The sequence below is a fragment of the Hirundo rustica genome, chromosome 4 (assembly GCF_015227805.2).
Source record: "Hirundo rustica isolate bHirRus1 chromosome 4, bHirRus1.pri.v3, whole genome shotgun sequence".
NCBI lineage: Eukaryota > Metazoa > Chordata > Aves > Passeriformes > Hirundinidae > Hirundo > Hirundo rustica.
In genome coordinates, this window is record NC_053453.1 from 56,175,995 (window position 1) to 56,192,688 (window position 16,694).

A 16,694-nucleotide genomic window follows, 5' to 3' on the forward strand; every position below is an offset into this window, starting at 1 on the left:
CTCCTTTAGTTAAAGTTTAGGTGACTTGATACCTCTGAGAAACCCACATGCAGTGGAAGGAGACCAGCAGAGAGCAGCAGAGCCTGGAGGGAGGCAGAGGCACCCACACACCACGTGGGTTGGAAATAAGAAAACTAACACCAATCCCAAAGGTCAGGCTCTAGCTGAGACACAGTATCTTGACAACCTTAACCAGTAAAACTGACAGATCCAGAAATGAGGACAACATCCAAAGGTGCCCGAAATTACAAATAAATATTAAAAACAAGAGGTAAAGTTTCATTTGCAGCTTGCTGAGATTTTTTTTTTCTTTTTTTTTTTTTTTTTTCTTAGGTGGACTGTGGGAGACACCATACATGAAAGGCTTTAACAGGAAAATCTGCATTAGAAGTAGCTGGTCCAAAGCACAAACATTTTGAGGGTCTCCAGACCTCTTACAGCACATGGAACACCGATGACAGCAGCAGGCAGGGGTGCCCAGGTTCAAAAGTGAGTTGACCAACCAAAGAGCTTCAGATGACAGGAAAGTCCACCAGAGCTCACAGTCTGTCACTTCAATGCCCAATTACACACATGAAATATTATTTTGATCATCTTTCAGCTCATTAAATAAATGAAAGTTTTATATACCTTCTTCCTACAGAGATATTTGGTGGCTGTCAACCTCTAGCTCTTGGTGGTTCTTAGTGTCTCCAGGCCCTATTAAACAGTCTGCAAATGATAATTTAACAAAGCAAGTCAGTGAGCTCAACAGCCACCATCCCGGGCTTGCATCTCCCCTGGAAAATTGTTCTGGTCCGCAAAGAAAAAGTTACAAAAACCCATCTGCTCTCAGCCTTCCCCTGAGTGTGCTGAGCAGCACAATGGTAAATCATCTCCCTGGGTTTTCCAGCTCTCTACAGATCCGTGGGCTACGGGCAGGGAGCTGGCCACAGCCATGGTCTCTCCAGCACTGTACAGAGGGATCAATATCCCCGTAGCAGGAGACACTTTCACACACTCCCTGTGCAGGGACTCTGTGTAACCTCTGCATAACTTTTTGGCTTTGACCATCACACACCAGCTCTGTGATATCTCCAGCCCCTTCAGGTTGTTTTCCAAATCATGGGTACATGGGACATCGAGTCCCCCAGAGTCACAGGTCTGACAGAACCCTGTTGGACATCTTCCCGTGGAGAATGTTCTCCAGCAGCAGCTCCAGCTCAGATACTGCTGAGTTACTCCACAGTCGTGCTACAAGTGCCACACAGCTTGAGCATTACTTCTCATAAGGTGACCTCTTAGTCCAGCAGGGCTCATGTGTTCCCACCTTCAGCCCAGCTGCAGGGAAACTTTTGCCTATGGAATCACCCCAACCCACACCAGTGAACACATCTGTTGTATCACATACTCAGAGTTCTGGTGTTTCTCTCTTCTTTTTCTCCATTTTTTCCCAGCTGTCAACAACAAAGAGGCAGTGGGACATACAGTGAGTCACTGTCACAGGCAAGGAGGTCAGATTCCCAAAGTCAGTCCCGGTTGTGGGTGCAGGAATCTCTTAATTCTGCTGTCCTTAGGAACAGCAACCTTTCAGTTTTTCCTCTTGCACATCAGCCATACTAAATTCCACTCTTGTATAGAGAAAACCAAAGCCAAACTGGTCATCCCACAAACAGAGCATCACTGGGAGGTATTGATTTCTAATGGTGAAAGAGTTTTACCAAGTGAAATCTAGCAAGAATAGTAAAAATCGTGGCCTTTTGAAACTCTTTCAAACAATTACAGAAGAAAATGAGAACTTTCTATGCCATTTTAATGTCCTGCTGCTTTAGTAAAAATTTAACAGGACTGCTCCATTTCATTTCAGTATTTTTTTCAATTTCCTGATTTTGCCTTGTCTTCAGTTACTTATTTTTCCTTCCTCCCATTTTTAAAGAATTTGCAGAGGTTAAAGGGAATACATACACACATGCAAAAATTGAGGAACTGAGAAAACAGGTAACTTTTTTTTCCATTTGACTTCCTTTTCCACATGTTCTTCAATGGGAACAACACACCGGAAAAAAAAAAAAAAAGGCCTTGAATGAAAAATAAATATAAAAAAGTGGTGGGAGTAAAGAATGACAGAAGTGGGAAAGTGAAAGAGAAGAACAGACAGTTCCTCAGAGCAGGATATCCCACCCCAGATTGCATCTCCTCCCAGTGCAGAAGGAGAGGTTATTTGTAGGCTCACCAGCTCTCCTGGCTTCACCTGCTGCCAAGGGTTTGTTTTCCAGGAAGCCTCTTTCCAGGCCCGGAACAGGCAGTGGGAATGCCTGGATCCTGGTTCTCAGCAGGTGGATACAGCAGCTCTGGTGCCACTGGTGCAGCCAGGCCATGCTCTCAGGACATCTCTGGGAAACACAAGCCACACTTATAGAGGCATTTTGCCTTAGGCTGGGAAAAACTGTCCTCATCTTCCGTAATTGTCCAAGAAATGACAATGAACAAATGGCTCCCTGCCACTTGTTATTTTGTTAAGAGTTTGCCGCCATGCAAACCAGCTGCCTCATGACCTGGGGAATGAAAACCGCCTGATTCTTGCAGGTTTGCACCCAATATTGCCATTTCCTCACAACATTAATTCCAGCTGCCCATCCCTGCACCCCTTCCAGCCCTGCTGTTGCTCTCCCCTTGCCTCAGGAGCGGCGCCAAGCCGCGAGTCTCAGTGGCCAAGCACAAGCCGTGGGGACAGCCCAGCCCGGCTCCCCAGGGGAGGACATCCACCATCACCCCACTGCCCTTGTGTCCCCCTTTTACTGCTTTGACATGAATAATTCCTGCTCCCCTTTTCCCTCCCTGGCACAAAGCTGCCCGCTCCCCCAAAGGCGACGGCATGTAAAAGTTGTTGCATCTCCATTAAACTGTACGCGCTCCGCCCACCGGCCACAGTGCACTTCAGATAATTCTTTGATGCAATATATTTTCCAGGATAGGCTTTTGTTTTCTTTCTTGGCTGCTCACCCTCTTTCTGTGGTCAGTTTTGCTCATTTCTCTTGTAAGCTGTCTAGAAGCAGAGAAAAGGCTTTCAGTTTTAAGCAGTTTCCTTTTCAGTTCCCCTTTATTGAATTCCAACCTCCATTTTTTTTTTTTTTTTTACGCATAGGGACATCATTTATCTTGGACTTTAAGTTGCAGGGGCCTTCAAGGGGCTTCTTTTTTTCTTTCCCAGCTGCATTTGTTGACACACAGTCAATCTGTTTTTTGCCTTCGTTCCCCCTCTTCCCCCCAGCAGGCCATAAAGTATCGACAGCTGTGCCCTTTATTAGCATAGCCATTTTAAGCACAACAAGGGGGAAGAGACTAAATATATTACAGCCATTACCTCTGTCAAAAAGTGACAATTTTAAAACATTTTAGCTTTTCACTGGGAAAGACGGCAGCACAAAAGAAAGTGCTATAATTTTATTGTAAATGCTTTTTAAATATGGGTCACTTGGCCATAATCAATAGAAAGGATGGAAAAGTTCAAAGCTTGAGAACAGTTCAGGCAGATACAAGAATTTTATTTTTTTTTTTTTAAGGCTTGTCTTTAAAGTATGCTAATTGGGGCAAAAGTACAACAGTGAGAAGCATGCAAAATAAGATCTTGTTCCTGGTCGTTTTGTTTTCTTTACAGCTCTGTTCATGCTTTTCCCATCTACTTATAAGTGTGTTTTACAACTTGGATGGGAATTATTCCTCCCCAACAGGGTGTTATGAACATTTGGGGACTGAGAAAACAGGAGGGAATCCAGACAGTCACTAGTCTCTTCTCAAAAAGGAAAAAGAAACCACTAATAAACTAATTTTTTTTCAAATGCCTTTGGAAGTTTGACGTGCCACAGCACCGTGATTTACCAGGCAAACTCACTTCTTGAGCATAAAATAATCCTGAAGCCTGAGAATCCTGGTAGTTTAGGTTCAGGTTTGAATTCTTGTCAGCAGAAACTTGTATTTTAAGCTTCTAGAATGAAGAATTGGGCTTTTTGATTAGACAAGGACTAACACCCACCATCAGCATCTGTTACAAGCTCTAAAATGTAAAAGAGGGCTAATGGATGTCCTGAAGCCTGACTATCTTGGCTGCTTTTCTTTTCATTTGTAATGGGTTTATCAGGCAAAGAGGAAGGGGCAGTCTCAGGAGGGTTTATTTGGAATGGCTTCACCTTCCTCGCCATTTGTAACATCTGGAGTGAACTTACAAGTCCTTTCTGCTATCTGTCCCTCTCTAGTTACAATTTTTTGCTGGAAGTTTCACTTTTGCAAATTTCAGAGCTTATGTAAAACTTGGCTTATACCAAGGCAAGTTTTTAAACAATCTCCCAAAAGCAAAGCTGCTTTAAAGAACCTGCTTAAGCAGGAAGCCCCTGAAATCCTGCACACAGCATTATACAGTACCTGCCAAGGGGTGTGATGCAGCTTTTGTCTTGTGGTGGCTCCTGGGGGCCCATATCCCACTGCACTGAGCGATTTCCAAATTTGCAGGAGAGAGCGAGTATCCTGCTGTGGGAAGAGTGTGGTCCATGGCAAAGGGGAAACTGGAAGGAATTCTCACCACCCATCTTTTGGCAACCAATTTAGCAGTTAAATGTAACCAGCTGGTCTCCCCAGGCTCCCTCTGTAGTCGAGGGAGGGAAAGCAAAGCTCCTGCAGAGGGTCATTCAGTGCACCCAAATTAGCCTTACTCTGAATTGTCCTCTTTCTCATCCGTGACTGGAGAAGGAGTTAGAAGAGACTGCCTGGGTAATTTAGCCAGCTAAGATGGGTGGTCTGAATAATTCCTTCCCCACCAACCTCTAAAAGCCTGCCTAGGTACCCCACAGAGATTGGCATGCTGTCGGAGGGATCGATTCCCAGGCATGTCAGCAGCTCAGTGACCTGTGTTCTCGCCTGCTCTGGAGAAAGGCGAGATGCTCGAGGAACTCACCTAGTCCTGTTGGATCCTGTAGCTCCCACCCAGGACAGAGAGACGAGCTGACCCATGTGCTGTCAGATGATGCTGTAGGACTGCTTGTGGCAATAGTCAGATTTGGGGGGTTTTCCCCACCTGACAGACTGCATCTGCTGGCCTCAAACCTGGCCAAGAGGCCACTGGTGTGGGAGTAGCTGCAGGTCAGCCTGGCCCTTAGAGCTGTCTCATGGTGGAATTGAAAGTGGCTCAAATAGAGAAGAGGGCTGCTCCTACCTCCTTCCCAAGAAATTAGTTTGGGCCCTTCTTGTGGGAACCTCTCGTCCTCCTTACACACAGAGCGAGGAAGAGGGGCTTGCCCTCAAGGAGGACAGCAAGGCACAGCAGCACGGGGCAGCTCCCATGCGAGGGACCGACGTGCAACACCCACAGCGTTCCTGAGGCCTCGAACCGAGGGCAACAACCTAAGGCAGGCACAGATTCCACGGGGCCGAGCAACAGGGGAAAGCAGAGAGGCTTAACAGGACTCACCTGCCCTGCTGCGGTGAGAGGGGGAGCCGTGAAAAACACTGAGCTTTGCTACTGTCACCGCCTTTTTCCTCACCTCATGGCCACCCGGCAGCCTCATGCCTGCCCCGCTTCCCTCGGGCGGCGGGGGAAGGCGGGATGGGCTCCGGGCCCCAGCCCTGCTCCCCGGCCGGCTCGCCTCAGGCCGGCACCACAGCTTGGGAAGGACTTCCAGCACACCCCCCAGGCTCTTCCGGCACTGCTGAGGGAGCTGCTTCCAGGCACAGCTGGAACATGCATGGAAAAGCCCAAAGGACATACATTTCACCCAAAAATCCTGGTCTAAATACTGCATCACCGGAGTGACATGGATCTTTTGCATGGAGAACAAGAAATGGTCCCTGACACTATCCATAAGGGTCAGACCCCATGCAAGTAACTAAGATGTTAATGCAAGAAGGATTTTCATTTGTAGGATTAAATAGCTGTGCTTCTTTTTCTGTCTAAAAGTGAGCCACATCTTTGCATTACTACTAAATCACTGCTTTTCCATGCCTGACCAGAAAAGAATCTGACCTGGGCAGCTGTTTAACTTGCTGCTCAAAGACCAGCAAAGTCTGGCTCTCGACTGTTTGAACAGTGGAAGAGTCTTTTTACAACCAGCCTTATTAAAGCACAGGATTTTATTAGCTGTTTTGTGGTAATAACTTGAAGTACAATGTTGTGGAATGCTCCTTCAGGAGATTTGGGCTCTTGTATACTTTGGGGTTTACTTTCCTCTTTCTGACTAGGGTGCTTGGCAACCCACTAATGCTACAGCTTTATTGCAATGCTCTCTTCCTTAAAGCCACCTTTGACAACTGATTTTTCACCCAGGTAGAAGAAAGTTACTATTTGAATAACTGTAAGAAAAAATATGCCATAGCCTAGTTGTTCTACATATATATATATTTTTAAGCCTTTGCAGATTTTCAGGTACTTGGAAAAACTCAAGATATAGGGTAAAAAATCCACTTTGACCACACACATATCCAGCAATGTTGTACATTCAAAACATCAAAGCTAAAGCGATTTTTCTCTTCAGCAAATTTCTTTAAAGTTCTGGTAATTTTCTCACAACATTTTTAACAGATTGTAAATGACCTTTTTTCCTGAAAACCACTTTTGGGGCACATGAAGTTTCAATTAGCATTTGGGAATACCTGCCAGGAAGTTTTCATGAACATTTAAACAAATATATCTGTATTATTTTGCAAAAGAACAAAGTATTCTGAATTTCAGCAATTTCCCATCATCTTTTGTTTCATAACTCTAATGGGAAACAAAGAGAAACAAAGCTTCCAAATAATTGATGAGCTTTAATAAGAACTGTGTTGCTTTGGACTGTTGATGCCAAAGGAAAGACTGAAACACAAGATTTTGGGTTTGAGACTGACTATAGAAGACTTTTTGGGAGTGAAAGGTCCATGTCCCCAAAACCCACTGGTAACACCTTTACAGTCACCACTAGAAAACCTACTGACATTTTACTCAGAAGGGAGTAAAATGAGACATTTCACTTAGAGACCCTTCCTCACACAGCCCAGTTTGCCAGTTCAAGCAATTTTGAAGGACCTGATTTGAAGGACCTTTGTCCCAAGATATTCCCAAATCTCCAGCCAGTGCAGCTAAGGCTGGACTTATGTTACACAGCAAAGATAAGCCAAAAAGTCTGCAGCAGCCTTTTCACCAACTATCCCCCTAGAACAAGTGCTGCTCTGGAGCACTGCACTAGTGCAAGTTCATTTATCTACGTGAACCTGCACTACAGGCAACCCAGCTACGAGCCACTCTTGAGCTCGAGGATTTCTGGCAGAACCTCCTATGCTTGGTCTTTACTTTTTTCTTTTTAATTGAAGCAGCATCTCATGTCTGTAGAACCTTCTACAAGCATCCGTTTTCCAAGATAAACTGAACAGAACTATTTATTGCAAATGTCGCTGCCCCGTGGCAAATGACAGGAGGCAGAGCACAACAGCCTCGTGCTACATTGCTTGTAGCAAGGTCCCTGGAGCCATTATTATTAATCTCTTTACCCAGCTAATATGTAGGAGCATATTCTACTTGTTGCTTGTAAAGCAACAATTGAGATTTTGCTCTTTTTCATGCTCTGTACTTAGTGCTCTACAGCAAGAAGCCCCTATAGAAGCTCATGACTGAAACAACTTCCCCAGCCCCAGCTGACACCAAGACAGTTCCTCATTAACAGGGCCAGGGAAGTTCTGCTCCTTGGGGAGGGATCACAAATTCTTTGCACCTGCAGGGCACAAAATACTTGCCTGTGTTGGGCTCAGAGTAGTCAGTGCATAATGCTAAACCCAGAATTATATTCTTGAGACCCAGCTTAGATGCAGCCAAGCACATCTCTTGTCCTTGCACAACTGACGTCCCCTCCACTTTAGGAGTCACATAGAGAAGGTATGACATTACATACTACAAATGTACCAGGAAAGACACTGCTGTGGCTGGGCAGTGTCCTTTGGAAACACAAACTGAACCACTAAGAGGACAGCAGTGCATTATTTTTTTTCTTTTCGGTTCATTTGGAAGACTAAGATCATCTACAGAAGTTCCTCACATGAGCAACCACAGGATAATTTCATACCAAATCCCCCTTTACAAGGTCTTTGAACATCAACTTCCTCAGTTCAGAGAACCAGTGTCAAGTCATATGAAACAAAGACAAACTGGAGAACCATCACCAACCTCTGAAACATTCCCAGTGAATGGCATGTTTAAGCTTCTGCACAAAATTCGGAATTGGAAACTAGGGCATGGATTATTCTTAATGTAATTCATGCTGGGAGAAACACACAGAAAGAAACCAAGCAGGCAAAGAGGCAACAAGAGCAGCGCAGCACGCCTAAAACTTTAATCTTTGTTTTTAAAGAGTACAGAACTGAAAGTGACACTTTCTTCTCCTTTCCACCCACCCATTCTCTATCCCATTGCTTCCTAAGTTCTCCCTAAGGGGAAATATTTCTTGGTTGATTAGTTTGACTTCCCTTTAAGTGAGGCACAGAAGTTAATCTCCAAAAGTAGGCCCCAATTCAGTGAAACAGTGGCACATGCACTCCAGTCCCCTCCCATTCATGGCAACAGTTAAGTGCAATACTTGAACACCATTTTCAATAGGGACGTTTTTACTTAACCAAAGACGGGAGAAGGGGGTCTATCGGTGTGGTCTTAACCAGGGAGAGAGGGAAGACTACAACATACATCATCTTGTTCCCAATTTAAAGGTAGTTTTAGAAGCAGTCTGTCACTGCCACATTGTTAAAATCTTAAGCAGCAGCTTAACTGGAGAAGTTTGTAGCAGTAAGAAACCCCAGGGCACTTTAAAAACAGGACCTTTGAAATCACTGCTCAATGCCAGCTAAAGCAGCCTCACAAGGTCAATCAGACTTCTAAGTCTAAACACCCTTTGCTCCTAATGCCATTAAGTAAACACACTTCATTAATATAATTATATAAAGAGGAAGACTGGCAAGACAATACAGAAGATTATCAAGAATGGGAAAACCTACAGAGTTCAGAAAGCAGGATTCTGGAAAATGAGAGAGGACTTTATTTTACACTGTAGGCTTTCACTTTTTATCCTTTTGAAATACGTTTAATTTTAAATTAATAGAGATCATAAACTAATAAATTGATATGTTCTCTAAACAGACATCATAAAAATTCGGACATTATAGCACAGGACCCATCATTTAAATATGCCAACAATAGAACAGTTAAAGTGATGCTAGCTAATGTGAGGATAAAAAAAGCTCTGAAGAGAAGTGTGGATTAGAGGAGAATTGAGAGTGAAGCAGGTGATGCCTTAGTCTGAATCTGAGCTCTCTTGCTTGTTGGTTTGGTACTGGCTGACAGCTTCCTCCAAAGGAGCCATTGTCCCATCCGGCCGCACTCCCATTGGCTTTATGAGCTCATCTCTGTGAGAGATTGAAGAAAAGAATCCGTATCAGCACGTGCACACGTATCAGTTCCCATGTGTATAAGACAGTCACATACAGTATATGCTTTGGTACATAATGAGCCTCTAAAAGGAAGATATTCCTGCTAAAGCCCTCTGTTTTGAAGAAAAAAGCACAAAAAACTTTCCCCAATAAGTGGGAGGGGAAGAGCAGGACAGATAAAGACTTCATTCATGTAAGCCAAACCTACTTAGCCAATTAAAGACACCATGAAAAATCAGTGCCTGATAGGCTCAGGACAAGGAGCAGGTTCACTGTTTTGGATACACAAACTAGCTTTTCTTCTGAGGGCTCTCTGACAGCCAGTTCTTTCTAAAATTTCACCTGCCATTCTGGCAAATATATGCCCAAGCAATTAAGACAATTATTTGATACATATTCATCTCATTGAAGGAAATAAATCAGTTAAGAGAACAGATTCTGCCTACACCACTACTAGGGGTGTGTTAAAGACTTCCTGATTAATTTAAAAAAAGCTGACTGCTTCTAATACTATTGCTTTTGTTTGTGGCAGTTTAATTACAGGATTTACAGCCATTTTAATCTCTTCAAAGCTCCAAAGGCTGCTCAGCAGTTAATCCAATTATATCTACTCCACAAGCTACAGCCTCATCTAAGAGATGATTAATTATTGATTAAGCTAATCAAAAAGTATTAGCAAAGATTTATTTAATCCTTACTTTTTATCACCTCATTTATATGTGGATTATGGCAAAAGCTGTAAGGGCAAAGATAACATTTTGATTTTATGATGGAAAAAAAAAAAAGGAAATACCCCTAAATATTCAGGAGTCACCTTAAATAAAAGAGCAGAGGTTTGATGTTGATTTACCCCTTGGTTGAAAAGCAGGCAGTGAAACTGTCAATTTAACATACATCTACCCCCCTTCCAAGCCACAGACAATAAAACTGCATCACTCAGTAGGGAAGCAAAAGCATCTCGCCAGCTCTCTGCCTGGTCTGCACTACTACCTTGCCTGAAAAAAGGGACAACAATTCCTTGTACACAGTGTGACTAACCCAGAGGAACAGCAAGAAAGGCAACATCTGAGTCACATGGCGTGCATATGCCAGACACTGTACAGTCGAGATGCAGTTAAATCAAGTCTCAAAAAGAGACCAGCAAGATAAATGTAGTTGTTTGTGCAGATGTGACAATCAGATCCTACAGTGATTAGCTCACAAACGACTCATGAGAAACAATTGCTGTGGCTTGGCTGACCAGGTCTGGTGGTAAGCCTGAGGCCAGGGAAAGAGGTTTGCAAGACCAGATCAAAGAGCACAGGCCAGGCTCTCCCTCAGTGTGTGTGGAAGAATAGGATCTATCTTTCAACAGACTGAAGAGAGCTTGCCATTACTTCAAGACTGCCAGTGAGTCCCCTCCCTTCTGGCAATGCAATCCATAGTGTGCAAATTCTGCCCAAGTGACAGCACTCAGAGAATCTCTTGGAGATGTGTGGAAAAGACACCTCTGAACCCTTGAAATTAGATTCAATTGGGCTCAAAACATGAAGACTGCAAATCTGGTGTCCAAAGAGGATCAGAACCCTGCCTGCTGTAGGGTCCCCCAAAGACAAAGCTGGAGCGCTTTGGAGTTGTGTCTAATAGCAAAGACTCTTTTGTCCACACAGAAAAAATCCTATACATCTAAGGTCTTTTTGGTTTTCAAACTTTAAATAGCATACAAAACAAGTATCCTCTAAAATACAAAAATATAGCCACAAAGAACAAAATCACCATTGCTTGCCCTTTAAGCTGAAAGGATCCTAGATTTTTGTTTTAAAAATCCCAAGGTGTACTCTTAAGTTGCAACACTTAATACTGCAGCCAGAAGTCAAGGAACCACATCATTTTCTAGTAATTTGCCATTTATTTTTGGTAATAAATTAATTATAATGACTAATAAAGGATGAAGAATTTGTTCATGAAAAAGGAAAGAGAAACACAGGAGAACAAGGTCCCAAGGTCCCTTTGTGTGGGGACCTCCCTCTCCTCTCAACAATTCTTAGGTCTTTAAGAAGTCCTAGCTCATAATTTGTCAATTATAAAGGCAAAGCTTTTTCTCTGAGGCTTCCCTTTCCTAGTCTCACTTTCACATCCCACTTTAGATTTAGGTTTTAATGATAGGAGCCAGGCTGAGCTCACATTGCACGGAATAACAAGGATGTTTATCAAGTACCTTTCTGTTCCTGCCTGAACTTCCTGCTGTGCAAGTTCCTGAGCAGGATGGAAGAAGGCTGGTAAGGGTTTGCTGTTCTCTGCATTAGGAGGCTGAATTCCACACATCTTTCCTCAGGCAATGGCTACCCAGTAAAATTGAACTGTCTGAAGACAGAAATATGCCAAGCCACCAAAGAAGGAGGAGAAGCAAGGATCAGCCAGTTTTGTTTCTAAGCACAATCTAGACCTCAACTGTGTTTTGACACCCTGGGCTACCTGAGGATGTGCTCAATATCCACAGGGAGAGACAAGGTGGGCAGGGAAGTGCCAGGAACTGACAGGCAGTCTCAGAAAATAGGTCACTGTCCAGAAACTGGATGTTTATAGCACATCCATAGGGCAGAACATCACTGGCCTCAGCCCAGCAGATGGCAGTGGGAATTCTTCCATATCCATGAAGTTCTATACAAGCACACAATGTATTTATACATGTTTGAACATCCTTAGGTGACCTTCCACATACTCAGATGCACCTCGTAACACTCATTTTTCTAATGCAAACAAAGCATTCTATTCAAGTGTACTTAGAAACACACCATAATTAAACAGTTGGTAAAATGCATTCTCTTCTTCCACTTGCAGATCTCCCAAGAGTCCCTTCAAATATATTCATACAACTTCTACCTTCCTGCTTGCCATTTAGCTTGATAACGACTCAAAAATCATTGCCTTGTTTTGAAGGGTGACTCGCTTTTGCCTGCTGCCTGTGCTGCAGGGCAGCACTGCCACACAGAATTAATGATGGTGTCTGTAATCAAACAGCCATCATGTAAACACCAGCCTGCCCCTTTGATAAAACAGCGTCTTGGGGACCTATTCACCTCCTTATAATTGAGTGCCACATAATAGTTCTGATCCTTTCAGGGAACATTATTTTGTTCTATGATTAGAAAGGGGAAGAAAAAAAACAAACTCGATGTAGCATTGCCTTCTTCATTGATCCTATGATTAACTTTGAGTTTTTAATGAGTAGGGTACCTTATTTAGACAGGTTCTCTTTCTCATTTTGTTGACTTCTGTTCAATGTACAACAAAACCCAAGCTGTGATAATTGGAGACCATTTTATCAGCAAAAGGATTCTTGCTATTAATACAAGGTTGGCTTGGAAAAAGCATCCTGACATTCTAAATTAGTCAATTAATATACAATTCTACCTACCATTTATAATAGAAAAAATGTTAGCATTTTCCCCAGACATTTTAATTAACACGAAGTATCTCCAATAATCTATTATATAGATGGAATTATTACATGACACTGACTTAGGGTGGCTAACTGGATGCTTTGCAAAAAAAAAACCAGAAGGCTGAGTTAAATCCTTGCAGATCTGAGGAGTTTTTCAAAGCTCAAAGATGGGCATCATATGAAGAGGATAGTGATTTACAGTCGCCAAACAGTTCTCAAAGAACCAACGAGACATTTACTGCAGACAAAACCCACAGAGTTACATCAGGGCCAAGTTCAGACACCCATGATCAGCTTAAGTAGTATATACGTCTCCCAAGAAATGCAGCAACCAAGATTTCTCATGTTCATTTATACTAGTAATTTGTATATATTTAATGATTTTAAAAAAGTAATCTCACTCAGCCAAATTTGATCAAAATACTAATTTTGTAGAATCTGAGTCTATGTTAAAATATTGGCACAGGGGAAATGGGTTCACAATAACATTCAGCTTTCCTACAGGTATTTTGAGAAATCAAAACTGGGTGATTAATTTTAAGTTAGCCTTGTTGATGGCCAATTATCTCATGAACAGGCCCAAACACCAACAATCTAAAAGAGTAGAAAAGCTTGGGAAGTATGACCTGAAATGACCGAAAGCATCCATCAGTTTCACATGACCTCAAAAAGTTTCAATTTTTCAGTGCCAATGCTGAAAACAAAGAGAAAAGCAAAAATGCGCTGGCATATTATGGAACTAGGAAAAAGATGTCCCTTTGTACTTACAATAAACAATACAATGTACTTACAATAAAGCTTCAATAAACCTTTACAAAGGGTACAGTGCAAACATTCAGCAACCTTTAACCAAGACTATAATTTCCCAATGAAATTTGGCAAATTTGTTTTCTGAGTTCTGATACTCAGCCAGTCAAAGCCAAATCTGGAGTTCCCCAGTGACAAACTGGCCTGATCAGCTTCATCAATCAGGGACAGAAGTTGACAAGTCTGTCAGTCCTTCAACTTTTCTTTTTTTTTTTTTTTTCATACTTTTCTCCAGTAAGAGTGTGGCAGCTCTTCAAAGTTTAGCTTCCACTGCTGGGACAATACCTGTGAACTAAGCAAACCTGTTTTGCTGTACATCACACAAGTTTACTCTAAGCTATGTTCAGGATACACTAAGTTATATAAACTTGCTCAAGATGAGAACAAATTCTTCCTGTTCAACTTCCTCCCCTCTATAAGCAAAGCACTGCATCAAACTGAACCTGATCATGGTGCATTTCCCTCCTATGATGACAAGAGAGAGCAGCAGAAGCAGGAGACCTTGCCACAAGCACTCTGCCTCAAAGGAAGACTCAAACCCCAGAATGAAACAAAAACTCCAACCAAGCAACCTCTGCTTTGCATCTGTAGGGTGCAAACTAAGGGTAAGAAGTGCACTCCATGTAGATTTAAGTCTGCAAACTCCCAGCACTGAAGGGCTCAAGCTGGAGGCAGCACAAGTGTCCTGTTCCAAAACGATGGAGGGACTCCCACTACTACCAGCATGGTACTAACTCCTTCTTGTATGCAAGACTGGCAAATTCCCATGTTGTTTAACATCTGCAGGGCCTACAATTACATGCAATTGCATTCATGACATTTACAGCCTCCCCATTCCAAGTTGTACTTTCTTTTTCCTTCCTGCCAGCATTTCCCTCCTCCCCAGTTTTTAGTAAAACAAGAAGTGAAACGATTTTATTAACATTATCAGAGCACCCAAAGGGGTCACATCAACAACACCATCCCACAGTAACCACAATACTAAACAAACAAACAAAAGCCCTACCACGAAGAGTGCCGGCCCTGAAGCAGTGTAAGTGCTATAGAAGAAACTGCAGGTGGATGTAAGGGGCACAGAAAGCCCAAGGTGACAGCAATGCTGCTGGCCAAGAGGATAAGTGGTGACACAGGGCAGCAGCTGCTCAGTTATTGTCAGCCTGTGGCAAGCACTGCAGCAGGTGCCTCCGACCCTCCAAACTGAAAGGGCTCTTGTGCCACAGTAACCATTGGGAGGTTTTGTGTAACTGCTGCAGTGACAGCAACTGACTTGTCTTCAGTCTCAGCTTATCTGCAGCCTCAATCTTTCTTTCAAAGGATGTTTTAGACCATTTAGTAATTTTATTGTGGTACCCTTGATGCTCAGCATCTTAATTCTCTAGCTTAACATAGCAACGATTCCATTTTACGGAGTAGTTCAATTAAGATTACACGTGCATTGCATTTTTTTCTCTTTCCTAAGAAGGCTATGACATACTACACTTGCTTTCCATGCAAATAATGTGAAAAAAATCTTCAATTACTTAATTGACAGTCTCAAATGACTGATTCTAAGTTCCTTCTCTGCTTTCAATCCTGCCTGTAATTTAATTTTTGACAGCTAATCTGTAAAATCCAGATTCTCCTGTATATTTTGCTATATTCCTAATCATTAACAGAGATGTAAAAAATACTTGTTTTGCTGAATTTTTCTCGATAGATCTTGTTAGTTGACACAAAACAAGCACATTTCTAGCTGCTGAGTTTTTTCCATGTTTGAAGAATGGATGCACTTATATATTTACCTCCTACAGCTCAGTTCAATGGCAAATTAGTATTACCTAAGTTTCTCAAGAATGTAATTTTGCTTATGAATTAAAAAAAACCACTACAAACAATCACTCCAATATGACTAGAAGAATGGGGAAAGAAAAACCAGTAAATTCTAGGCGTATTGAGTCAAAGAGAAAAAACTACAGATAACAGCACAGGTCAATGTTCTTTTGTACATAGAAAGTTATGGACTGAAGATCAACTCTCTGTACCAATACTCTAATACCATTATTTCACACTAAGTACCTATTTCTTTCATGGCATTACCTTCATCACATAAAACAAATTACAAAGGCTGATTTGTAATCCAGTCCACACTTAACTGTAAATCCCCTTTTAACTGCTCCATTATACAATTTATTGTTTCTGACAACAACTATTTTCACACTGTATTAGTTCTTCATATAAGCAGCAGGCATAAGTAGTTACAATGAGATGCTGCTCATTAACTTGGGGAAAATCAGCATGCTTGCCTTGGGCCTGGATTGTGTCCCATACTTTAAAAGAAGAAACTCTCTTCATTACCATCAGCCTATCTATTCAGGAGGCAGGTCCCCTCACCACCAGATCTTCCCAATTCTGTTCAATCCTCTCTAGAAGAGGTTTCCTCTGAGGTTCTGCAACATTTGAAGTGCTAAACATTTTTCTCTGCATTTCAAGTGGTCTTAATCCTGCAAAGAAGTTGATTCTAGCACAATTTTGAAGCATTAGACTTTTACTAAAGAGCCAGGATACATGCTGCTTCTCAAAAGCAGCTATAATACAATACCTGGAAAGCTTATCAAACATGTTGACCAGCTTCATAGCTTCATATTCTTTTTGTTCTTCTGTCATTTCATCCATTGGATTGGGCATTGGTTCTTCTAAGTGACCAGTGATAAGGTTAATGCTGGAGGTGAAAAAACACCATTTATATTTCTGCAAGAATAGGTACATTTTTTATCTTCTTAACAGCAGGAAACAGGAAGAACTCACAGAAACCATTAAGACTAAAACTATCTGAACTGCACATGAAAGGTTTTGTTATAAATAGACAAGGTTCATATTTAGACCACATTTTCTCATGAATCGTGACTGTAACTTCGTGTCAATTCGTTGCATTAATGTCTTGTCAGTGCCCAAAAATGCACAGGCTGGTGGTTCTTGTTGTTGGAACCCAGAGAGGAACAGTGTGAAACCAGGGGAATGATGATGGCAGCAGTGAAAATATCATTAGTACTAATGACATACAGACGGAACT

General features: G+C 42.2%; 1 protein-coding gene across 1 annotated transcript in view; it reads right to left on the bottom strand.

Annotated features, from left to right (window-relative positions):
- Positions 1–6,401: 6,401 nt before the first annotated feature.
- The window catches only part of RIC8B (RIC8 guanine nucleotide exchange factor B), a 33,829-nt gene continuing 23,536 nt past the window's right edge, over positions 6,402–16,694 (bottom strand). The window contains exons 9-10 of the mRNA XM_040063213.2: positions 16,224–16,343; positions 6,402–9,390 (exon numbers count right to left, since the gene is read on the bottom strand). Of these exons, the coding sequence (XP_039919147.1) occupies positions 9,279–9,390; positions 16,224–16,343 (232 nt within the window). The 3' untranslated portion in view covers positions 6,402–9,278. The remainder of the gene's footprint in view (positions 9,391–16,223; positions 16,344–16,694) is intronic.